This window comes from Tripterygium wilfordii, chromosome 18 (assembly GCF_013401445.1).
Source record: "Tripterygium wilfordii isolate XIE 37 chromosome 18, ASM1340144v1, whole genome shotgun sequence".
Taxonomy (NCBI): Eukaryota; Viridiplantae; Streptophyta; class Magnoliopsida; order Celastrales; family Celastraceae; genus Tripterygium; species Tripterygium wilfordii.
This window is the reverse complement of record NC_052249.1, coordinates 11,192,953-11,218,389: the sequence shown is the minus strand read 5'-3', so window position 1 is coordinate 11,218,389 and position 25,437 is coordinate 11,192,953. Positions and strand designations below refer to the sequence as shown.

Below are 25,437 nucleotides of genomic sequence, written 5' to 3'. Positions count from 1 at the left end.
ATTGAGTGGGTTAAAAACAAGCTAGGATCTCATCTTTCCCCATCGTTGCCGTAGCCATCATCATCATCGACAAAAAAAAACCAAGGGCTTCAGGGGTTAGGGAACATAAGGATAGTGAAGAAATTGCACACCAAAATAAAGAATCACATGTAAACAACCATTCTAATTTAAACAAGATTAGTAAACAGAAGTTTTTGACACATAATAGTTGATCCTCTTTTGGTGATTAACAAAGAGGAGCAATTGACAGTAAAGTTTACACATTCTGCAACGTAAGCAATATGAACATCATCTTAATTTTGTCACTCTGTTGTGAATCCATCCGCACGAATCTTTACCATCTGCTGCTGAAACATTTGAAAATCAAGGTACAACAGATATGCAAGGTCTCCCTCAACTGCCATATAATAGGCTATTCGAAACTACAATGGACTTGAGGAGCACATATTCTAGCATGATTCACAAGCCTGACGCATATCTAATCAGCATAGAATTTAAACACTAATCTTCACAATCCCACATACTGAAGCCTCCACGAAACCAATGTTTGAAGCTTTGAAAGTTGAATGGCAGAAGATCCCGTGCATTAACCCAAATAGTGAAGCTTCTATAAATATTTTCTAGCTAATACACGGACTTGCTCAATAAAAGATTCAGTTTGCAAAGCAGAATTTCCCAATCTAGTGTTATCAGTTGGCACTACTCGCCACCGAAGGACTGTATGACCAAGAGACTCTGCAACCTTCAGAACAATAATAAAATTACTTCAGAAATGTATTCTGAGAAATTCAAGCATGAAAAAAAAAAGACGAAAAAGAGACGTTCGATATAGCAATCAATTAATTCCCAGTAGTACCTTGGCAAAACCCTCGTTGCTTTCCTCCCTATGGTTCTCCGTAGTGGGCATATGTTCCAATTACATATTGCCCAGATGGTGGTAGTTCAAACCCCACATCCTTGACAACCTGAATAGCACGCCAAAGAATTATTGACAGATGAGACATGAAATCCTAAACAAAATCAAGGATGGAGAGATCTGCTTGAGAACCTTGATAGCAGCTCTCTGTGGGTACCACCGCCAGAAACACGAGGAATACATGAGAGTTGAGACGACTCTATCTATTCCCCATGACTCAGCTGAGGTTTGGTGGCCGGCACGCTCAGAGACAGCATAGGGTTGCCTCTTATTCTTCGAGATTTTGGAGTGGACGAAGTTGACGATATCGGGTCGAATCGTCGACTTCGTGACATCGGGGAGGGCTATGCGGGTGGGTGGAGTCAAACTCCGTGTAGAAGAAGAAGTCCGTCTAATATTCTCCTAGGGTGTATGTGTCTTTTGGTTTTATTTTTGATTTATTTGATTTAATTAAATAGGGTCAAATGGGGTTGTTTTTGTTAGACAGATCTAACGGCCAAAGTTTATTTTTTAAATCGTACGATGTTTAACGGGAGTGGACTGAGGGTGGACCTAAAGAGGATGGACCTAAGACGGTCCCTTGTTGTACCAACCTCACTTCTTCGACGGACTTCCCAACGCCCCTTCCCACTCTCTCTCTCTAAAAAAGCGTATCTCTACTACTTGATCTTCTCTGAAAAGAGACTTTCTCTTCAGATCTCGGAAAATGCAGAGCGCAGCGTTTGGTCTCTCTCCGACGCTCCCGTCTCTGAAGCCTCGGTGCCTGTTAACGAGCCCTAGATGTTCTCCGATACGTGTTTCTTGTTCTTCCTCGCCGAAACTTCGCGATCTTTGTGCGTCTAACAATGCAGTCTCGGCGGATTTTACTAGGAGGTCGTGGAACTTGAGTTCGTCGCCTTTGGGGCTCAGGCCATGGGCCTCCGTGCCTATTTCGGCCAGAGATGAGCATTTCGAGACCAAAGCCACTGCTGTGCCCGAGAGCGCTGGCGAGGGCGAGAAGTCTGGTAGTTTGGGGAAGACACTCCAGCTTGGATTGCTGTTCGGTCTATGGTATCTTTTCAATATCTACTTCAACATCTATAATAAGCAGGTTTGTTTTTCTCATTGATTCCTCGTAATCTTATGTCTTACATGCTTGTTGCCTTGTTTCTGGTTTGAATATGATCTCGATTATTTCTTGACACTCAGTTTTGTTGGGAGTAAGAGTGGATGTTGAAGACTGTTAGATCGCTGTCAGAGATAATTATGATTAATTGAAACAATTTTAAAATTCAACCCACTGAAAGTTCTTTCCCTCTCACGGTAAAATCAATGAGAACGAGACTGAAGGATCAGAAATGAATTTAGGTGCTGACATTAGTGATTATATTTCTGAAAAATCGAACACTAGTGTAATAAACTTTTACCTGACAACTAAATTAATTTTGCTGTGGCAAACGTTCGTACTTGTTGTGGTATGACTTTTTTGCAATATAAATAGAGTTTTCTGCGGCTGTATATATCAATTTACTGTAAAGCTAATTATTGTTTTGGACTATTGAGAATTAGAAGCTTATTATCCGAGAATTTAAGTGAATTTGTAATTTGAATTATGTAGGTTCCATCTAGTTTTGTTGGTAAGTCTATTGCCCTCATTGGGAGGCATGATATCAGATCCTTCCGTCGCCGTTCATTGGAGATCTAGTTAACATATACTTTTCACCTGTGAAACTCAAATTCAGTGGGGTTCCGTTTTTAATGGATGGGGGGGGGGGGGGAGGCTCCATACTTCTCTCTTTGCAGTGAGAAAGTGTGGTAGCTTTGCGAAATTCCCATCTCTAAATTATGGGAGGGTTCTGCCAGCCCTGTTTTTTAGCCTGGGAATGGACTAAGAAAATGGTATACTTGAGTAGCATATGTTTATGCATATTTGAGCCGGAGAATACACTCTCTCTTTTTAAGCATTCTTCTACTTGACAGGTTTTGAAGGTCTACCCATTTCCAATTACTGTCACCATGATTCAATTTGCCGTTGGGACTGTACTTGTTACTTTTATGTGGACTCTCAACCTCTATAAGAGGCCAAAAGTCAGTGGCACACAGGTAATCTGTTTTGTACTAAGAAAGGTCAAATTTGTTTCTTATTTGCAGGTCATTGAATTCTATTGAATCATAATTCCCGTTTGTTTGACTATTTATTGGCAGCTCGCTGCAATTCTACCACTTGCTTTGGTGCACACTTTAGGAAATCTGTTTACAAATATGAGTCTTGGGAAAGTGGCTGTTTCTTTCACTCACACAATCAAAGCTACGGAACCTTTCTTTTCTGTTCTCCTCTCCTCCATGTTTCTTGGAGAGGTAAGAATTTTATGCCTCATCTTTTGGATGAAAAAAAAGCATGTAGAAATTGGAGTTGTGCTACCCCAAGTTGCATGTACATCAGTAACACACATGCGCATAATTTTGTTTTGAAAAATGATTTAATATTTGATATCTTTGTGAATAATTTAATATCCATTGCTATATTAGTCGATATAATCGAATTTCTCGTGATCATACTGTACAGTTTCCTACTCCCTGGGTGGTTGCTTCCCTTCTACCAATTGTTGGTGGAGTGGCACTTGCATCCGCGACCGAGGCCTCTTTCAATTGGTAAGAACCACTTTGCATGCTTCTAATTATTATTGCCAAAAGAGGTCCCTTACTTTGATATTGCAGACCTTTTGGTGGCGGATCTCGTTCATGTTAGTAATATCTGAGCTTGATACAAAACCCTACTTCAAAATATTAAATTTCTTTTTATTCGAGTGTAAAGCATGACTTCGTTGTTATGTATATGAAAAGGGCTGGATTTTTTAGCGCAATGGCTTCCAATTTGATGAATCAATCCCGTAATGTCCTCAGCAAAAAGTTCATGATCAAGAAGGAGGTAATCTTCTTTCCGGTTTGATATATTTTCTCTCTCAATGATCCTGGTTGGTATGGTAGATTGGTAGTGGCAATAACGTTTGCCTTCTTGTTTACTATAACAACATCTCTTAACTTCTCCATCATTTGAAATTTGATTTAACTTTTTTTCCCTTTGATTTGAATGGGCTTATTTCTCTTCTGGCAGGAATCTCTGGACAACATTACTCTTTTTTCAATAATTACAATTATGTCTTTGATCTTGATAGTCCCAGTGGCTATCTTTATGGAAGGCGTCAAGTTTACCCCTGCATATCTGCAATCTGCTGCTGTAAGTTTTTTTCTTTTTAATTGAAATCCTTGTATATTGGAAGTTTCTTTTTACTTGGGCAGCACATTTTCTTGTTACCTGGTCTCTGAATTAGTCATTTTTTTATGAATTTGCTGCTCATTAGGGATTGAATGTCAAACAAGTATGCACTAGGGCTCTTCTGGCCGCACTCTGCTTTCACGCTTATCAGCAGGTAATGCTCTTTGTATCTCTGTGGTTTTCCGGGTTTCCTTTTCAGAGTCCTATATTATGTGTTTTCCTCACTTCGCATAATTACAAATTGTACTTTTGCTTTCTAGATTTAAAGTTTATGATTCTTTATGTGTCATTAGAGATATATATTATGTCTCGCTTTTCTGGGTTCCTTTTCTTCTCTCGTGATGCATTGCATTTACTGTGAATTAACTGAAAAAAAAATAATGCATGTACATTTTTTGTCAAAAGTTAAGAGATACAAACCACCACTATCATCATCAAAACGATGACATTTATCTCTTAACAATTTAGTGTCAGCTACACAAACTTAAACGATAATAGGAAGAAAAAAAACAAGGAGCTCTAGGCCTAGTGGTAGACACTCCTTAGGATTTCGAATAGGTTGAAGGTTCTGATCCTCCCACAGTTAAAAATTAAAATAACTAACATAAAAAATCAATATTATATTGTCAAAAAAAAGAGATAATAGGAAACATGAACATTGCACGGAATCATGAGGTCTTTTAAAAGTTTGTAGCTATATGTCAGGCACATCAATGAGCATTCATATTCTTTATGTTTTCATAGTTTCTGCCTTGAAAAATTGTGGTTCCATTCCCACTTGATTCTTTATGGCTGGCTGCTTTTTAGACTGAAATCCATGGTTACAATGAGCGTGGTTTCTTGAGAGAGATTTATAAAGCAGATTGTGAGGAGTTAATCACTCATCACGTCCATTTCTTTGGTCTATGAGCGGATTAAGTATATTATGTTTGATTACTAATGCAATTTATTCAATTGAGCTGGATTTCCGCTGGTGTTGATTTTTCTCTGTACTTGTCCAAGAGTAAGATTGAATATTTTTGTCCTATTCACTTGGGTCTCATGATTGGGAGTATGTATAAAGTTGGATAGGTATAGAATAAAAGGATATTCAATTGCTCAAACATGGTTGGCTGTCCAGCACCCTAACTAAGAACATGACTTGATGCTCCCTGTGTTAAACCTTGCAGGTTTCTTACATGATATTGCAAAGGGTGTCCCCTGTTACGCACTCTGTGGGCAATTGTGTGAAGCGGGTTGTTGTCATTGTCAGTTCCGTTATCTTCTTTAGTTCGCCTGTCTCACCCATTAATTCTCTAGGTAAGTTGCATTTTATATCTATTGCAAGAAAATAGCATTGCTTGTTCAATGTTCACATTCAATTATTCAACCATGTTTATCCATACTCTTTTCTTTGCTGATTTAATAATGCAGGTACTGGTATGGCTCTTGCCGGAGTATTTCTGTATTCGAGGGTGAAGGGTATTAAGTCAAAGCCTAAGACTGCTTGAAGTTCTATGGAAAGAAATTTTGTTTTTAGATTGCTGTAGGTCAGGCTGGGAACTTAAATTAGTTTTTTTTCCCCCCACCTTGTCAGAGTTTGTTGTGCCTGTATTTTTGTTGTTTGGTATATTTTTGCTTCTTTGGGACTACCCCATAGTTTTACAGTGAAGACATATCACTCTCCTGCAACTGCAAATAGTTGCTGCTTGAACTTCATCCCCACAAAATTTTACTCTCAGCGACTGTATGGGAATAAATTTGAGTAGGTTTTATGGATATTGGGGCTCTGTAATTTGTTTAAAATTGTAGTGTCTTTCATTTTGATATTTTTGTTTTCTCATTTTTAAAATTTGTCCAGACTTTTTTTCGTCATTAGATATGACTTGTAGAGATCTTAGGGAATTACAGAGTTCCAAATCTAGTTTTGTCAAATTGTTACAATTCTCGTTAGGCAGCAGCTCAATTTCACGGTACTCTTGCATGGTTATTATTGATTGATGGTTCTGCGACTCTTCTGAAAACTCAATTGTCCAGTCAACAATGACGTAGTCCATAAGATCATCACATTCCTCAGCTGCTTCACCACCATAACATAACTCTTGTTCTTCGACGACAGTAATCGTCGAGGAATGAGTCCCTTGAGCTAACTCCATTGTCTAAACACTACTGTAATCCATAGAATTTACAGAACAACATGGTTGCTAACTCCATTGTCTAAACACTACTGTAATCCATAGAATTTACAGAACAACATGGTTGTGGTGTCGATGGAGGAATTTCAGATGTAATTGGATCAGTTGACGCAGTCTGTTCCTTTCCTTTTTGCTTTTTCAAAGGCTGTTCTTGTTTGGACTCAATTTCTCCGCACACCCTTCTCTTTCTTCTTCCTCTCTCTTTCAAGCTACAGAGGACATAATCATTACGCTGCGTTACATAAAAACAACAGTGTCAGAGATTGCCATGGTGCCAAAACCCTAAAAATTCACACAAGAAAGTCACCTACTTTCCCATTGTAATCACCGAGATTGAATTCCATCATAATCCATCGTCCATGTTGATCCGAACCCGCATTCTCATACCGATATCTCTTCCTAGACCCAACACAAGATTTCGTCTCAATTCTTTTGGGGGCGTCTTCACCTTGCCAAACACCACCATCACACCCAACGCTTCTCAAAAATCTCTTGCCGTTCAAAGATTGTTTCTTTAACTTAGTAAACAAGTAAAGAACCACCCTTATATTCTCTCCATTAATTCGTTCCAATTCAGGCTCTCCATACTTGTCCCAAATCTCCCATGGCTCTTCATCGTACAAATCACATTCCTTCACATCAATAGTCTGTGGGAAAGGACTGCCGTGAACTTTGTTGTATAGATAATCACCGACCAACTCTTCTTCTGATGGAGAAGAAGAACACATTGCCGTTTGGTTGCTTAATTTGTTTCGTGGCAAATTTGTTTCGGGTCATTCAAGCCTCTCTACTTTGAAGGATGGGCTCCGTTAGTCTAACCTTTTAGAGGTTAAATTCATCTTACGTGGCTATTTTTTTCCAATGTGGCATTTTTTAAGAATTAAACAATTACTTGTGAAATGACATGGCTTTTTTTTAAGAATTAAACAATTACTTGTGAAATGACATGGCCAACAAATATTAATGAAAATAAGAATAATTTTCATCAAAATCAAAAAAGAATAAAATCCTCTTTGAAACCTAGAAAACCCTTATTAAAGACCAAATACCTATAGTGTGTGGTATCGATAACCACCCAGATGCGATGAACTCGTCCAGCAATGAAGATGAAGATTTCTTAGGTCGTCAGCGAGTGAACCAGTGAAAGTTCCTAGTTGATGGAAGTATGGGTTTCAAGATATTATTTGGCTTGATTTTGAAAGTTGTGGTGAATAAAGTAGATCCATGATTGACTTTACGAAATTTGAGAAATCATGACTAGAACTAGAAAGTAATTGAATGGAAGGAGGGAGAGAGGAGTGTGCAGATATTAGATCCTGAAACGGGTGGGCTGAGATTTGGGATCGGGCCTTGCGGGTGGGCTGAGATTTGGGATCGGGCCTTGAGGTTGCTTCCATGGCTGCTGGAGAGAGAGGGAGGGAGGGAGGACATGTGATCTGGCTTCCTTGGTTTTGCTACTCATTCGCCGGAGATGGGAGTTTCACCGGAGAAGATATTCAACTTTTTTATATTTTTTTTATATTTTAATTAATAGTGTATAAATGACGTGTCATTATTTTAGTGATCAATGTCACATGTCATGCCACGCCGTTATAACGGAATGAGCAAGTGGGGTTTGTTTAGCCAATTCTTCAAAATACGAGAGGTTGAATGATAAAAAAAAAAAGTAAAAGGACTCAATTGATCCGTTTTACAAAGTAGAGAGACATTTTCAATGCTTCTCCCTAGGGTTTACTACTGTTTAAGGAAACTATTTGTTTGCTTGAATTTTGAAAAATTTTGACTGTTGGAGTGATAGTGATGCCTCCGCATTAATTAATTACTCCACATGTGCAGAGGATTAGTTATGAAAGAAAGTGAGTTGTGGCCGGTGGATACTCACGGTAACCTTTGCTCTGGAGAGTCACGTCGTTGTAGGGATGGCAACGGACCGGGTCGTGGGGCGAAACCCGGTTGACCCATCCTTATCGGGTTTAAAAAAACTCTATCCATTGGATTATTGGGGCGGGTCTACCCGGGACCAGGTAAAAAATAAGCAAGGTCTAGGGGCGAGTTAGGACGAGGGTAACCCGCTCCAACTAGACCCGGGGTATATATATATTTTAAAAAATAATTAGATGTATATTATATATATATTAGTTATAAGTAATACTGTAATTCCCAAATATATAATAACTAATAAGTTCTAAAGTTTATCTTTTAAAACAAATGATAACTTGTTGAACTTTTGTGTTTCTTTTAAATTATCAAAAGTATAATAATTTAATTTGATTGAGTTTCTTGCTAATTCACCGGGTCTACAGGTCAGGATGAGTATACCCGTAACCCACTAGGGACAGGGGCGAGACAAAATATCCCTACCCGTTCCGAGTCTATGGGGCGGGTTGGGGCAGGATTTTAAGATATTAGGGCCGGGTTGGGGCTTCAAAAACCCTACCCAACTCGGCCCATTGCCATCCTTACATCGCGGGAGCCCAAAGGTTCAAGATGGGTGTCGCCTACTTCTGTTAGCTGCATAATAAGCCGGTATAGTCCTGATTCACGCAATCTATTGATTTGTTTCAGGGTCTAAGAACTAGGCTGGGAGTGTAGACCCGGACCCACATTAATAGACTAACGTCTACTTCAAGATAAGTTGACTGTTTGACTCGATTAGTTACGATTTATTATGTAATACTAACATATTGGTCTCCTTTGTCTCGAGAAAAGTACTTCTTTGGCCATTTACAGATAGCCCTTGTTACAACTCAGTCACTCGAGTTTCATTTGTTTCATTTTAACCACTCATTTTACACTAGTGTTTCACGGGCAAAATTTCTTTTTAACACTGTAATCAACAACAAATCTCTCATTCTATCTTTACCCTTCCTCTCATTGCCATTGTTAACATGTCACATATTGATTTCATCCAATACCATACCACATCAGCGTATCACATTTCCTTATGATTTCTAGTGGCCCCAACAGCATATCACCATTGCAAATGTTTTAGCAACCACAATGGTGGTTTTTTGCTGCCAAGAATAAAATGTATCGGGAGATGTGTTTTGTTGATGTGGCTGGGCCAACAAAATGTATTAGTACAATGGTGTAAATTTGCTAACTTTATTTTTTAGTTTAATAGAGGTGAGGCCCAGTATTGATTTTGGTATATATGTGAGTGTGTCTTGTTGTGAGACCCACTTGAAGAGCAAACATAGGGGCATGGGCTTTGCCATTCCCCATGCTGGTCTCAACAAATTGGTATCATTGGAGCATTTTTTTCTCCATGGCTTAACAAATGGTATAATAAATTAGATCCATACCCCCCAAATGTCTCCATCGCAATTGCTCAGTTCCCAGTTTTACATTAGTGGATAGTGAATGGTGGGTATCCTATTGACATGTGTTGATATTAATATTGCTTATAATTATAATTAATAATAATATTAGTAATATTGATTAAATTTTAAGTCTCAAGATTGGATTGATATACCATAAATTACAGATATTTAAATTTTTAAAGACTTGTACATAATTCCAACAACCTCTCAATCGAGGTGGTTAAGATATATATTCGAATTGAATGATACTCAAGTTCGAGCCTTCAGTCCCGCTTATCTATCAAAAAAAAAGATTTATTTCATATTTACAAATCTGTAAGATATATTGATTTGATGATTTGTTTTCCTTAGAAACACGTGAAGCTCGTGTGTTAATTGTAATTAATAAACAACTAATACAGAATTAAAATCACTAATGAATAACACACGTTACAATATTGATCTCTATCAAATATTAATACTGCTGCTTAATTTAATACTGACCCAATTTAACTTGAATTAAATTGTGCTTCCTTTTTTTTATATTAAATTTTTTTCAATGTCCAAGAATATTAATATTTAATTTTGTCTTCTAGATCTAGTGTTATTCACTGTTGTGCTATCCCACAGTGAAATTTATACAACCCCTGAGTACTCGCCCCAATGTACCAATATATCGGGCTCCCAATATATGTAACAGATAGTATGTGCTCTAAATGTTTGGAATTTTTGGATCCGCCACTGAAATTTGTTTTATTAGGATCATTTTAAATACAGGCAACATTTAAAAAAAAAACACTATATATGGTAAAGGACAGAGCTTCTCATAATTGAGTTTAATTAAGACCCATATATATACAAATATCAGTATTTAATATGTTTTTACATTAAACTTAGCCCCAAAAAGGCCAAGTAAAAAAGAATTTACTACATTAAACCGAAGAAGAGGGCTAAAATGGTCATTTTAATTATAACGTTATTGTCAATCAATAGTCAATAGTCGTAGCTTTTTCCCGCCATTTGATCCAGCTAGCTGTAGGGATGGCAACGGGCCGGGTTGGGTAGGGTTTTTGAAGCCCCAACCCTGCCCTATTCTCTTAAAATCCTGCCCCAACCCGCCCCATAGACCCGAAGCGGGTAGGGATTTTTTGTCTCACCCCTGTCCCTAGTGGGTCACGGGTATACCCATCCTAACCCGGTGAACTAACAAGAAAATTAGCCAAATTAAATTATTATACCTTTGATAATTTAAAAGAAACACAAGAGTCCAACAAGTTATCATTTTTTTTAGAAGACAAACTTTAGAACTTATTAGTTGTTATGTATTTGGGAATTACAATATTACTTATAACTAATATATATAATATATATCTAATTATTTTTTAAAAAATATATATACCCCGGGTCGGGTTGGGGCGGGTTACCCTCGTCCCAACCCACCCCTAGACCTTGCCTATTTTTTACCGGGTCCCGGGTAGACCAGCCCAAATGATCCAATGGATAGGATTTTTTTAAACCCGATAGGGACGGGTCGACCGGGTTTCGCTCCGCGACCTGATCCGTTGTCATCCCTAAATAAGAGACGTTAACATGGTTAATCCCACGGTATGCATGCCACAATGTGATAGACGTATAGATTATAAGTAAGCTTACTAAAATTGCCTTTATACAGCAATGGGTAATTTGAATAGGATCACATCCTATTTGCATGAATTTGTGTTTTATGTAACAACTTGATTGACGAACCAATCCGACTCATTGTCATTCCTACTCACTCACGTGTCAGGGGCTTGATTGACGAATTAATGTGTCTCATTGTCATTCCTATATTTGATTGACGAGCTTATCCGCCTCATTGTCATTTCTCCTCCACGTATCTTGATTCTATCTACCTAATTGTCATTCATACTCTACGTGTCACAACTTGATTGACGAATTAGTTCCCCTCATTGTCATTCTTGCTCGACGTGTCACAACTTAATTGAGTGACGAGATTTGTCTTACTGTCATTCCTACCTGACGTCTAACATGACGTAATGGTAAACCTAACTAAATTTACTACCGTATCGACAAATATAATATCATATATATGTTTCCAAAAATGTTAGATATATTTTTTGGACTATTATTTGATTTTCGCCTAAAAATGGAAAAATCCCAATGAATACTATTGTGCAGAATTAAATCTAAAAAAATACAACATTTATCTTCACCAGCAAGGAATTGAAAACAAATTACAAGGGTGCATATGGGCCTATATATACCATGCCAGAATGCTCACAAGTCACAATAAAGAAGCTCAAGAGTCACAAGAGCTAAACAATGGTGTGTGATTGTGACCATTGGATCTTCCCCAATCAATGGTCATAAACACCTTGTCCACTCCCTCTTCTGTCCTATTAAGTACACAAAGGTGGTGGTAATTCTCTTCTTCCAAAAAACCAGATCTCTCTCTCACACACACACACACATTCATGTCTGATCATCATTTCAAATCTCCTTTCATGGGGGAGGAATCTCCTTTGTTCAAAGATTTTCTCCAAGATTTCGACCACTTTGACACCAATGCGTCCTCCTCAAATCCAATTTTTGGTGTCCCAAATACCTCAAATTTTGAATCTTTTGATGTTTTCCCATATGGGTTTTCAAAAAACACTGGTCTTTATGAATATGAGTGCAAGCCATTGATAGATAACAATGGTGGAAACAATGGTACTGGACATGGACAAGTCATGGACAACTTTGGTACTGGAGGGTACCTCAACAACGACAACCTCCCTCAGAGAAACCAACCACCCTTGGATATTAATCCTCTGAATTCTGAGCAAGTGAAGCCCATTGATTTTGTAGTTCCTGATGAGGTCTCAATTGTTGACGTAAGTAGTGTTTGCATGACGAAAAATAGGGGATTTAAGGGTAAGAAGAAGCTTCATGTTGTGAAGGGACAATGGACTGAACAAGAGGACAGGTTTTTTATTTTTATTTTTTATATGATTTGGCCAACTCTTTTTTATCAGATCGCGGTTATATTCTGATTTTATGTTGACTTGATTTGGTTAAATGTTGATGCATGTCTATATGTATGTATATATACATATATATATATGCAGTCTGCTGATCCAACTGGTGGAGAAGTATGGAGTCAAAAACTGGTCTCACATTGCTCATGAGATGTCACCAGCTGCTGGAAGGGTTGGCAAGCAGTGCAGAGAGCGATGGCATAATCATCTCCGGCCTAATATCAAGGTCTACAGTTTTTCATAAATTTTTACAGATCTATCTCTACAACACGTTTAGTCATTTTTAATTTGTTTGCATGTATGATCTTTATCCAAAATTCGAAAATGATAAAAATCTCAGCACTCTGGTATCTCCGTTATCCCAGATGCTGAACAGTTGTATGTACAACTCAAATCTTGTGCGTACAATTCTAACAACTGGGATTATTGGGATCGTTATCATTATGCAATTTTTTTTTTCTTCGGAAAACAAAGATCATAAAATTATTGATGTCTCATATGGTATTAGAGTCTCTAAGTCGTTTTTGTTTCTGATATCTGCAGAAGGATAGTTGGAGCGAGGAGGAGGATAGAATGCTAATAGATATTCATTCAGCAATCGGAAACAAATGGGCGGAGATCGCGAAAAGGCTTCCAGGAAGAACAGAAAACTCGATCAAGAACCACTGGAATGCCACCATTAGGAGTCTGTACTCGAAGCGAAAATACCGATCCAACAAGTACTCGAAAGACACCATTTTGCAGGATTACATCAAGAAATTAAACTTGAAGTCGCCAAACCATGAGGAGCAACGTACTAATTCTACCACCCCCAGCTCTGATGATGCTACAAATTCTGCAATGAAAACACCAACTACTGCTACTACCAGCATTCAGCCAGATCAAGCCTTGGATTTCTTCTCCGACGATCGACTGGTTCCGAGTTACGAATTCAATGGCTTTGATTCTCTTCTTGATGATATTATGGCTCCTTATGCTCCTGTTAGGAATGTTGATGACAAGATGATCAATTTTGTGTTGGAAATGCCATCAGAGATGGCTAATTATCCACTGGTGGATTATGAAGGGAAGAAGGAGCTGGACTTGGTGGAGATGATGCAAGCTCTGATGCCTTGATCACATCATATATACATACATATATTATATAGACATACCCTGAAGAGCTTGGGGAGTGGGGATAGATAGATGTTGTTGAAGGAGCTTGAGTGGAAGGAATGAAGAGAGAAGGCTTATATAGTTTGGGTCAAAAAGCTATTTCATCATTAGGGTTTCAATATTGGTGGTTTAATTTGGAGAAGAGAAGTTTAGTAGGAGTTGTTAATAAATAAAATATGTTTTGTTGGAAATTCTGAGACATAGAGTGAAAGAGAGAGAGCTTCTGTACTCTTTGATTATATATGGTGTTTTCTTAATATAATATATTATCATATTATATATTGTTGTTGTTTAATTAGTCTCTAGTTATGGATTGTGTTTTAGGATAAGTTTGAGTGGAAATGGATTTCAGTCAATGTGGATGTGATTAGGTTGCAAGCTTTAAAACAATTACAAACAAAATTACCCTGAAGGTACCTCATGTATACTTGAGTACTGATGTATGTGTGTTTCATCTATATATATACATGTGGTATGATATTGATCAATCCTTAATTAGCACCTAAATATGGTAAATTTTGAAACCTATGTATGCATATACCATCAAACAACATTCTTAGGTTACATTTGGTTGTCATAGGGAATCAGGATGGTAATTGGAATGGGAATGGGAATGGGAATGGGAATGAGGATGAGGATGACCATTATAATGATACGTTTGATTGCATAAGGAATAGTGATACTCTAATAATGGATTACAATGTTTGGTATGCAAAATATTTGTTTGGGTGGAATGAGAATAAAATATTTATTGACCGAAATACCCTTATGTATTTATGTATTTATGTCTTCCACAACACCAGAATAATCTTTTATCGATATTGATTTACTGGCGTTTCGGTCATTCGCAACTATAACCCTTTTATACTTTATTTTGAATGAAAAGCCATAGTTGCTTACATTTTTTAGTTTCGGAATGCCATTACCCTTTAAATTCATAATTTGGTATGTCATTTTCATGGTTTTATAAGTTGAATTGGAGGATAGTTTGTGCATGGAGAGCTTGTTCTAGCCTTCTAGGTTTAAATGGTTTCTAGTGATCTCTCTTTACATGATTAATTAGAGAATAATTTCGATGATCTTAAATTGAAATACAACATATTATTATATATTTTATTTTTAAATATTATATAATAATATTCAGATAATATATTGTGATTACTATATTATTAGAATTTACAATTTAAAATTACTATCTTTTAGTTAAATTATAATTTGTCAAATAAAGTCAACAAATGTATTAGTGATTATAAAATTATATGTTATTATATATATAAACTCAAAATAATTTATATCTATTTCACAATGAATTTTATTTTATTTTTGGACAAAATCACAATGCGGCTTATTTAGGGGGTCATGGATAGATTTTAGTGTACTTTTTATTAGACCATGAGAATTTATGGGCTACAATGGTGCCAATTTATTGGGCTTATTTTCATGGGGTTTGCTTGGCCCATATGCTTGTTTTGCTTTATATAAAAATGGGACTCACATCTCATACACAAACACATTTTTTAATTTTAAATTAATACTGGGTCCCACCTCTATTACACGAAAATCAAGTCAACAAATTTACACTTCTATACCAATACATTTTATTGATCCAACCGTATCAACAAAACACAAATCATTTTACATTACTCATACATCAATAAAAAATCATTGTAATTGCTCAACCACCCAAAATCCCCTCCTTTCTCCATGCTACAACTCCATGCTATAACAAAAAAAAAGAGACCATCAAAATATCATTATTTTATCCTTCTATTCCTCCGTAATTTTATGAACATCCATGCCACAACAAAAATGTACCATTATCATTGCTCCTACTCCCCAATCTTTATGGAATTAGAACTGAATTCGTCTCTCTTTGTTGTTTTGAAGCCAAAAATCTACCTTCGGTTCCAATACGGACAGGTGTGACACTCCATATATACAGACCAACAGACATTAATAAAAACCACATCCATAACCTGATAAAAGACCTTCCTTCCTCTTTTTTTAGCGTATTTGGACCAAAAAACAATCTCTATCATAATCACAAGAATCACACTTCCTTGATCTTTCCTTCTCAAACTTACTACTCGACCCGGATCGCAGCAGAGTTGTTGACTCAGTAAACAATGTAAGACCGCTTTTGTAGGTATGTATATCCAAACAGGAACTACAAAGTTCCGATTTTTATGTGTTCCTCTTTCTTTTTTTTTGTTGTTTTCTGGGTTTTGTTGTTCTTGATATAGTATTTGCTTGGTCTGTACACTCGTAAAGCATTGTAATGAATCTTTACTCTTTTGTTTTTGTGTTCTAAGCCCTGCAGAGATTGATAAGCTGTAGTTAGTGTAGATGGAAAACCCTAAGACCCCGGAAACCCAAGAAGCTCAAACCCTAGATGTTAAATCCCTAGAAGAGGCTTCTGGGTTGTTTGGTTTTTGTGAGAATTTTACTGGGTTTGAATCAGATTTGCAGCTTCTTGTTGAATCTAGTGATCAAGGGGTTGATACAATCAGCCAGAATGTTGTGGGTCTTGAGGTGGAAGCAGTTAAAGCTGTAGTTTATTCTGAAGGAAAGATTTCAGAGGAGGGTGCGGATGTAATTGTTGGCATTGCTGAGGAGACTAGTGATACTGTTGTTCAATCTGAAGAGGATGTTTTGGATGGGGAGACTGTGAACCAAACAGGCAGTGTAGAGGCTCAAGGGGATGGGAACTTAGTAGACTTGAGTGGTGTTGTCGTTGAGGAAGTTGGAGATCGAGAGAATGTAAGGGACGGTGGAATGAAAGATGTAATTTTGGGTTTGGGAGGAGTGGACTCTGTGAAAAAAATTGATGTTTCTGGTGATAGCATATCACTCTATGTGGACTTTAGTGGTTCCTTTACTGGATTTAATGAAGAGACTAAAGAAAAAACACGTTATTTGGGGTTAACGATGAGAAATGAAGTCTCAACAAAGGCTCAAGATGATGAGAAGGAAGAGAATCAGGAATTTAAATTCAGCCTGGGTGATATTGTATGGGTTAAAACCAAGTCTGGGACATGGTGGCCTGGAAAGATTCTTGATCCTGCTGATGCATCAAAGTATTCTTTGAAGAGCAACCATAAACAATGCTTACTAGCCGGATACTTTGGGAATAGTCATGTGATTTGGTGCTACCCATCTCAGTTGAAGCCTCTTCATGAGAACTTTGAACAGATGTCACGCCAAAACAAGGCTTGGAGTTTCCTTGGAGCTGTGGAGAAAGCACTGAATGAATTTGGGGAGCTTGTGAAATCAGAAATGAGTTGCTCGTGTATCTTGAAAAGAGGTGGGATGTTCGATGGCAATGCTCAAGTTCAGGAACGGGTTTTTGTGCCAGGTAGCAAATATGGTAAACTGGATGAATTTTCACTCGCTCAGTTTGAACCTGAGAAATTTCTTTCCCAGCTCAAATATCTAGCAAAGGTTGTTTCCACGCCTAGCATGCTTCAATTAGCTTCTGCCAAGGGTCGTCTGTCATCCTTCTATCGTTTCATAGGACACAGCCAGTTGCCCATGCAGCAGCTTCAAGGAATACCTCCTGATGGTGATGTCGGTGCTGGTGATGTGTTGATGGCCAGAGATAACACTAGTGTTAAAGTTAGAGATCACAACACAAAGCCACATGATGGGAGCTCACTGTTCAGGACACAAAAGAAGAAGGATTTTCAAGTTCAAGAAGAAGATCTAAATGTCACTACATTGGCTTCTCTGTCTAAGGAGGAGGAGATTTTTTCTTCGGGATCTCCAAATGTAGGAAATGTAGATGCAGGGGATGATGAGAAATCTGACAGGGGCTTTGACTTGAGAGAGCGGAAAAAGAGCAAGTATTTGTCATATCCCTATGTAAACTGGGAACATAAAAGCTTTCCAGATGAAACAGAAGACTCCAAGGCTCAGCTAGTTCATTTTGAAGGTGCGGGCATGAATTCAGTTGATGGTCAGTTTTCAGGACCTCCGTCAGTTTCTAAAGGTAGTGGCAAGAGATTTCGGAAAAGGTGGTTCAAAAAGTTTGTGAGTGAGACTACTTTACCTGTTAATCCAGAGTTTATAAATGCAACTTCAGCTAAATTGCTCTCTGAGCTTCGCTTTACAGCAGTGGATTGTCTCTATCCAAATGAGATTAAAAATTTTGAGGTAACGGAGTGGTTCTTTTCAAGGTACAGAATTTCCCGGTATCATGATGAGTCCATTTACGAGATGTATTGCAAGAATATAATTCGTCAGACAGAGGCTACAGCTTCTGAGCCTTGCTTATTGGATAGGCAAAGCCAAGAAATTAAGCAGATTTCCCCTGGTGCTAAATCTGATCCCAAGAAGAGAAAAGGAAGAACTTCCAAGCATTCTGAAAATGGAGTTCTCACTGATCCACCAGTCGTGCTTGGAAGCAAAGCTGAACCTGGTTTAAATGGAAAACATGTTGTCCTACCCAGCATAAAACCTGAGAACAAGAAGAATAGAGGCGAGAACTCAATGAGATCGAAAGTTAGATCTCTGTCTGGTCTATCAGATGTGAATATAAACGTTACTACGAGCAGCTTATCATCAAAAGATATTCAGGAGATGGGTCTGCAGACTAAAGATACCAAAGAGATACCTGATTTGAATGCCAATGGTACTACACCCAGCTTGTCGACAGATGTTTCACAGCCTATCACCCATGCTGCTTCAGAAGGCAAACCCGTGCGAAAGAAGAGAAAGAGGAAGGGGGAAGTTGCTTTACAGTGTACAAAGGATGAAATATGTGCTGCCTTACCTAATGAAATCAGCAATAATGTGGATCCTATTCCATTGCTGGTAGATTTGCAGGTAACAGGACCATATTCAATTCATGATATTCCCATGCAGGAGGGGACTGGCACCGATCTACCAGATTCCAATGGAAATGGGGCTACTAAAGGCTTGGTAGTTAAAGATTCATTGGAAGTTGGCTCTTTTCCAGGTGAAGGTAATCATGAGCAGAAAAAGAGGAGGAGAAGGAGGAAAGCAACATTTGATCTTCCAAGCAGTGTGCTTCCTGCTGGCATACCAGATCTGAATGGAACGAGTGCTGAGTCGATATCACTTGGGAAGGATTTGCAGGAAACCATTTGTCATTCTGAGCAGAAGAAAAGAAGAAGAAACAGGGAAGGTTCTACAGGTCGCCCTAGGAAAAGAGAAGCTATTGGTATCCCTAATATGATTACAGATCATATAGTGGGTAGTAATGGGGAAGCTCTTGAGACTACTCTTCTTCTGACGTTTGCATCAGGAGTTTCCATCCCTTCAAAAGAAGTTTTGATTGCGACATTTTGTAAGTTTGGTTTCTTGAAGGAATCAGAAACAAAGTTGTTGGAAGATTCTGGCAAGGCACAAGTGGTTTTTGCAAGGAGAGCCGATGCTGAAAAAGCAATTCAGAGTTTCAACAATAGTAACCCATTTGGTGCAACTCTACTTAGTTTCCAGCTGCATCCACTATCTACCGACTCCCTGTCTTTGGAGGGATCTGGTACTGCTGCTAAGCCTTCTGGGCCAATGCTTCATCCCAAGGAAACTCTTCCCATTGATGCTATAAGGCAGAATCTAGAGATGATGACATCAATGCTGGAGAAACCAGGAAACAATATTTCACCAGAGATGAGAACCAAATTGGAGAGTGAGATAAGAGGCCTCCTGGAGAAGGTGAGGAACATGCCTTGTTTTTCAGCTTCTTAGTTGGAACTGCGTGATAAACTGATAATGCAATCTTCTAGTTAGGTTATTTGATCTAAGTAGAGACCATATTGTAGAATGAATTTCCTGTTTTATTCCGTGTATGAACCAGCTACTGTCATCTGCCACTCGTTTTGTATGTTATTGTAAGAAAGGATACCTATTTCCCATGTCGTGCTAGATTGAGCCAGAGGCAGTTTTGCTAATAAATAATCTCCCAGTTACATTTTTCTGGTTTTTCCTACTTTGCCATGGCGCGTTTATACTCGTTTGTTTGTTCATGTATGGTTGTATGGAATGGCTCCTCACGAGATTGCTTGATTGCTGGTTTTAAAAACAATTGCTGGATAATAACCAAATGCTGCATATGCTGTGTTGTTGGCCACAGACACCAAACATAATAGGCTAATAGCTACACATTGGGGCCTCAGTGGCCTGAGAGCCTACCGTTACAAGTTTCTGAACTTTGTTTTAGACGTCAAAGGAGCAAGATCGCCATTTTTGTCAACCCTACTAAACCATCACACTTGTCCCAGCAGCTCCCAAATGCTACATAGAGACTTTCATTCAAGTTACAGACATCTCCCAAAGTTAATTAACCAAGTGCTGGAAATGTAGGCAAGGTTAATACTGTGGACTTCAAGTTATGCAACTACACTCAATTCTCAATACTTGGACTAACTCAATCCTGGTCATGATAATTCATTTAACCTGTAGACCTTTTTCATAGGAAATAATGCTGGAAACTACTTGTGAAAATTCAGATGAAACAAGTTAAAACTAAACTTTCCTTCCTATCTCAGATGAGAATCCCCCAGCATCCACATGAGAAATTCAGTGTTGGAAAGGGATGGCAATCGGCCATCTTTTACAGTCATGAAACATCAAAATTGAGCCAAATAAAAAAAAGAATTGTGGTACATCTTCACTCCATAACTGCAGTTCCTCCAGCAGTCTTTATCTTCTCTATGATTTCATTTGCCTCATCCTTGGTGACCCCTTGCTTGAGAACAACTGGTGCCTTCTCGACCAGATCCTTAGCCTCCTTTAATCCAAGGTTAGTGAATGCCCTAACTTCTTTGATCACCTTTATTTTGGCAGCAGCATCAAACTTCTCCAACTTCACATCGAATGCAGTTTTCTCCTTCTTCTCCTCCACCTTCGCCGCACCAGCAGTTGCTCCTCCCTGTGGACCCAAGTCCATGCCTTCTACTGAAATTGTTTGCAGCTTTGGATGTCTTAGCTTTTCAGAGAGTGTAGGACCAATTTGCTTGCGCTCCTCCGGAGGAAGGGCAACAATACGTTCAGCAAGTTGAATGATTTTATCTGATGGTGGAGGTCTAGGACCATAAGGATCATAAAATGCAGGATATTTGTACTTTTTTGGTTTGGCCTTTGGATCTCTGGGAACAAAGTCATGCTGGAAGCTGCGAGACTGCAAAGGCCCAATTATTTCACGAAGAGTGGGGTGGGCACGAACAGATTTGACGAGTGCAATAAGCTTCATGATTTTGAGATCTACTACTAATGAAGGCAATGGTTCATGAAACAGAAATGGATAGAAAGATCTTATCTGCTTTAGTCTGGGACTCCCTGCATCCAAAGAAATCAAAAGAACTATTTTGTCGTCAATCCGGAAAGGAAATAATGGTAGCACGACAGAGATGCTTCAAATGACCAGCTAATTTTTTGCACTCTGCACTGGAAAGATTCATAGCTAGCAAAGGATCAAAAATATTCTGTGCGGGGGTTCTCAGCAAGATGTATCCTCATTTATAAAAGCTATTTAAAATGAAGTACATTAATCCATTTGCTTGCCATTTTTGAACCAACTGTCATTATATGTATACTTCTAATCCCTAAATATCCAGGTTGGTTATTCTCTCCAGTCACGTGATAATAAATCTTGAGTTCCAACAAAACAGTCCCAATCGAAATTGTATTAGTTACAACTTACACGCAATTGGTCTAAAAGGTTCTGAGTTTAAACAGTTCAGTATGCACCAAAATTCCTGGTGAAAAAGAGGTTTCTCTGTTCAAGTTTTTCCAAAAATCAGCAATCTCTTCAAGCTTTAAGTACAGCTAAAATTCTAGCTAACAGAAGATATTCAAAGCCTAACTATACTAAACCCTTACCCCCAAAATTGGCACTCAAACAAATAAAAATAGCGATCGAGTATTCTCACTCTGCCAAACAAGGGTATCGGAAGTGATGCAAATAGGGTCTAGGCTTAAGCTAAATTTAATTGAATTAAGTAAACACTTATCATAGACAGAGCAGGGAAAACCCTTTATTTAATTTAAAAAAATCGATATGAATCACCACAGGAAACAAGAACCTTCATTCAAACACAACTAAGCCAGCCATAGTTAACACTTAACAGAGACAAATGATCAGACACCTTGTGTGCCAGAAAATACGGGTAGACGTAATACAGAACACACACTATGCGAAGCTTCAAATCAACACAAGTTCCAATCCACACTAGTAATAACCAAAAAGAAGCTTAAAATTTTCGCAAACATTACTCCAAATCAAATAAACAAACGCCATTTGACACAAGTTGGACATAAATCATACCTGAAATCGCAAATAAGAAGCGCTAAGATTAAAAATAATAATAATAATAAGCGGAGAAGGCCTCTCCACTCCAGCAGGACTGAAATCTCGACACCAGGGAAGCAAATCTGTTCCTCTCGAAGGTCAAAAACGGCTCTTTTCTCTTTGCCCCATTTTGTCTTCTATACAGCTTTTGCCCAGACGATGTAAGCTTGGGCCTTGGGGTGTTTTCGACTTCCAATCATATGGGCTGCGCGTCCGTTTTTCATCAATTGGGCTTAGGCATGACACACATCAAGAAGAAGCCCACCCCCGGAGACAGCCACCCCAAAGTCCAGACTTTTGACTCGGACTGGACTGACACCCCATAAAGAATAAGCCCAAGGGCCCATTCTACGTGTGGCACATTTTTCCCAATAAAGAGAGCATAATTTATCATGCCTTTTAATTCCTTTTGTCTTGTTTTTTTATCCGTTGTTGTGTGATGTTCATTCGTCGTTGGTGCATAATAGTGCGGTGGGGTCGTGTAGAAGGTTTCCATTAAAATTTTCAGCTCAAACAAATTGTAGATATGGTCCGTTCTAAGATTTGTTATTCATTGGACGTTAACACTTATGGGCTGGGAAGTGTACAGGTAGAGTCTCATCCAACTAGACTGAGATTGTGCTATGATATCATGTTGAAATTCTCATCTCAAACACGTTGAAGATATTGTCCGCTCTGGATTATGAGTGCGCTCAATTATGCTGTATGGGTCTTCGCAAATGATACTTAGGCACATAAAATGTGTTCTCAACATGAGATGAGTTGAGTTTGGTTTATAGACCATTCGGCTGCGTATGTCAGACCGATATGAGATTTTTAGTATCAGTGAGTTTGATTGAGATTATGTGGCAGACATTCCTCACCAAAGGACCTTCCAAAACATCTTTTTTTTCTCCTTTAAGACAAACTTAACCACTCGCTAAACACAAGAACATGCCAGAGTATATCTTTCTCGGTAAGCCAAATAAATCGCTAGAGCCACAAAAAGAGCACACCACATTAGAAAAAACTATGAAATTAAATTAATATATATTTTAGATAACAACCTGATTAGACAGTCATGAAACTAAAGCAGCCTCTTTTTCTCTGTGAATCTGTGATACCATATATCTTCATTCACACACTCCAGCTGCTTAATTCGTCAAGTCGATGAAAATCAAAAGACCCATGTTCACATTATGACATGAACATTTAACAAAATACACAAATTAACCCAAAACCCTCCCAAACGTACAGAGCTTCTACATTGCATGAAGATTCATAGATCGAGCAACACATTCCTTGATTTACACTAATGGGTTTGAAGTGGACGATCCATAGCCGTTGATCATGCCACCTGTATTAGTAGTCCATGATCCCAGATTGTTAATGAGACCATAATTACCACTCTCCTTGCCAGCATCTTGCCACTCAAGGGACAAAACCTTGGTGTTTGGCTTGACATCCATTGCATGACTCTGATCCTGAATATCATTTGCATAATAATATGGAAGCATGAGCCTCTGACACGTATCCATCAGTGCAGCACTATTACCATTCCCATTATCAAATGATGACATTCCATATGGAGAACAAAACCCATGAAGATTTGGTGGTACTAGGCCTTGATGATGACCACCCATCTGATCATCACAACTCCCCATGAAATCATAATTATTAATATTAGCTTCCAACTTTGTAGTACTCTCCATGAAATCAATAGGCCCTCTAGGGTTCTCGAACATGCCAATGCCATTGCAGCTCTCCATCACATTAGGGTTCCCAAGTGTCCCAATTATGTTGTTAAATTGTGAGAAGTGCATTTGGTCAGGGAATGATGAGAGGTGAAGATCAGTTGGAGTACTGTTGAGATGATGATGATGAGTTGATGAAGATGGTCCTGCAGGGTGGTTTTGGTTAATAATTGACTGATGATGATGATGATGATCAGTACTTGGGGTGTTTTTTTTGGAGACTTTTTTGTTCTTTCTACAGCCACCACCGACAGGAATGTTCCTAAGAGTGCCACCTTTGGTCCAGTACCTTCTACATGTCTTGCAAAAGTACCTGGGCTGGGAGAGGCTGTAGTTGTTGTAGTAACAGAATTTGGTGTGTGTTGAGTCACACCTTGGACACTTGAGTGCTTGGTCAAGTGGTGGTCTTAGCCTCCTCTCTATCAATGGCCTTGAACATCCCAGCATGTCACCAGATATTGGTGATGATGAATCCAGCCCTGATGATTCATCGTGGATCGTTCCCTGAAACACATTATGAAATCATACTTCAAACATCAAAATGCATATCAATTATGATAGACATCCCAACAATTGCTATCCCAACTACTGCATCAAATTCAACAGCTGGGATAACTAAGATCCCAATTACTGGAATGTTTATCATTTTTGAATGAACAAAATGTAGTAATGAACAACAACTAATTAGTGATGAATATGGGTTTCTCTCATGTGCATTATTAGTTGCACAAACCAAATTGACTTCTTCGTGTTCTTTGAGTCGCATTGGAAGTAAATCGCCTCAACATTTAATTTAGTGATAAAAAAACAAGAAAGGAGGGCTGGGATGAATGGGGTCATGCGTATATATATACCTGAAGCCAATCGGATGAATCCATGCAAACTTGGAGTGAAGTAAGACCCATATTCATAGATTGAAGGAAGATAGAGTGCAACGACGTCGTAGGAAACTCTTTCTTTCTAAGAAAGAGTTGTTAACTAACTAGACATGGAGAGGAGAAAACGCAGTGAGAAGGGAAGGGGAACTCTGATAAGGGCGAAGGGAATGTTGAGGATGTGAATAAGAAGGAAGAAAAAGGCAGGTATACTCTGTATCTACGGTCCACGACAATGTACACTAGCGTCGGTGGGCAACACACTAGTGGGCCCTGACAGTCATTCAAATGTTAAGACAGTGGCCCCACACACTCTAACCTCTGCTTGACTGACAAAAGAATTACATAGCCTTGATGTCACTTGATTAGAGTTACCGTAGCTTTTTTCTTTTTTGATAACTGAAAATTCTTCACAGATTAATTCTAAACTCGGGTTGTCGACATAACTCATTCTACAATAACGGCTGATAATACCGAGCCAAAACCCATACAAAGAAAACTTTTCGGACTTTTGGTTCATATAATAAAATAACACAGAAATGAACATGAGAATTGAACGTGCGATCTCTTTCTCTGTAAAAATGTTATCAGAGTTCATTTGCCATTCCGATTAAAAAATATTTGTTACCGTGAGCCGTTGGATTGCGAAGGAGGATTATTAAGACGTCAGAGATCGCGGCGTAGTCGTCACACTT

At 38.4% G+C, this 25,437-nt stretch overlaps 6 protein-coding genes and 1 long non-coding RNA gene across 8 annotated transcripts; 3 read left to right on the top strand and 4 right to left on the bottom strand.

The window, feature by feature from the left end:
* Window positions 1-317: 317 nt before the first annotated feature.
* On the bottom strand, window positions 318-1,287 carry LOC119984488. The gene is made up of 3 exons (XR_005464913.1): window positions 1,049-1,287; window positions 857-965; window positions 318-742 (listed from the first exon to the last, which is right to left on the bottom strand). It is a non-coding gene; the product is annotated as an uncharacterized LOC119984488 (long non-coding RNA).
* Window positions 1,288-1,497: 210 nt separating this feature from the next.
* LOC119984487 (phosphoenolpyruvate/phosphate translocator 1, chloroplastic-like) lies at window positions 1,498-5,980 on the top strand. Its single transcript, XM_038828472.1, has 9 exons — window positions 1,498-2,006; window positions 2,876-2,998; window positions 3,101-3,253; window positions 3,462-3,547; window positions 3,740-3,824; window positions 4,011-4,133; window positions 4,258-4,326; window positions 5,342-5,471; window positions 5,586-5,980. The coding sequence occupies exons 1-9, from the start codon at window positions 1,623-1,625 to the stop codon at window positions 5,660-5,662; spliced, it is 1,230 nt and encodes a 409-aa protein (XP_038684400.1). The 5' UTR covers window positions 1,498-1,622; the 3' UTR covers window positions 5,663-5,980.
* A 388-nt stretch (window positions 5,981-6,368) lies between these two features.
* LOC119983476 (NAC domain-containing protein 41-like) lies at window positions 6,369-7,074 on the bottom strand. Its single transcript, XM_038827146.1, has 2 exons — window positions 6,658-7,074; window positions 6,369-6,578 (listed from the first exon to the last, which is right to left on the bottom strand). Exons 1-2 carry the CDS (start codon window positions 7,072-7,074, stop codon window positions 6,369-6,371), a joined length of 627 nt encoding a protein of 208 aa, XP_038683074.1.
* A 5,078-nt stretch (window positions 7,075-12,152) lies between these two features.
* LOC119983475 (transcription factor MYB98-like) lies at window positions 12,153-13,784 on the top strand. Its single transcript, XM_038827145.1, has 3 exons — window positions 12,153-12,616; window positions 12,759-12,894; window positions 13,212-13,784. Exons 1-3 carry the CDS (start codon window positions 12,153-12,155, stop codon window positions 13,782-13,784), a joined length of 1,173 nt encoding a protein of 390 aa, XP_038683073.1.
* Window positions 13,785-15,677: 1,893 nt separating this feature from the next.
* LOC119983859 (serine/threonine-protein kinase ATM) lies at window positions 15,678-19,753 on the top strand. 2 transcript variants are annotated; one of them, XM_038827590.1, is made up of 2 exons: window positions 15,678-15,969; window positions 16,144-19,753. In XM_038827590.1, exon 2 carries the CDS (start codon window positions 16,170-16,172, stop codon window positions 19,530-19,532), a length of 3,363 nt encoding a protein of 1,120 aa, XP_038683518.1. In that variant the 5' UTR covers window positions 15,678-15,969; window positions 16,144-16,169; the 3' UTR covers window positions 19,533-19,753. The 2 variants fall into 2 exon arrangements, with proteins under 2 accessions (XP_038683518.1, XP_038683517.1); XM_038827589.1 differs by having other exon boundaries at window positions 15,679-15,969; window positions 16,136-19,753.
* A 541-nt stretch (window positions 19,754-20,294) lies between these two features.
* Window positions 20,295-22,270, bottom strand: LOC119983862 (50S ribosomal protein L12, chloroplastic-like). The gene is made up of 2 exons (XM_038827592.1): window positions 22,111-22,270; window positions 20,295-21,122 (listed from the first exon to the last, which is right to left on the bottom strand). The coding sequence occupies exon 2, from the start codon at window positions 21,034-21,036 to the stop codon at window positions 20,455-20,457; it is 582 nt and encodes a 193-aa protein (XP_038683520.1). The 5' UTR covers window positions 21,037-21,122; window positions 22,111-22,270; the 3' UTR covers window positions 20,295-20,454.
* Window positions 22,271-23,133: 863 nt separating this feature from the next.
* LOC119983860 (dof zinc finger protein DOF5.6-like) lies at window positions 23,134-24,922 on the bottom strand. Its single transcript, XM_038827591.1, has 2 exons — window positions 24,722-24,922; window positions 23,134-24,371 (listed from the first exon to the last, which is right to left on the bottom strand). The coding sequence occupies exons 1-2, from the start codon at window positions 24,776-24,778 to the stop codon at window positions 23,421-23,423; spliced, it is 1,008 nt and encodes a 335-aa protein (XP_038683519.1). The 5' UTR covers window positions 24,779-24,922; the 3' UTR covers window positions 23,134-23,420.
* Window positions 24,923-25,437: the final 515 nt, after the last annotated feature.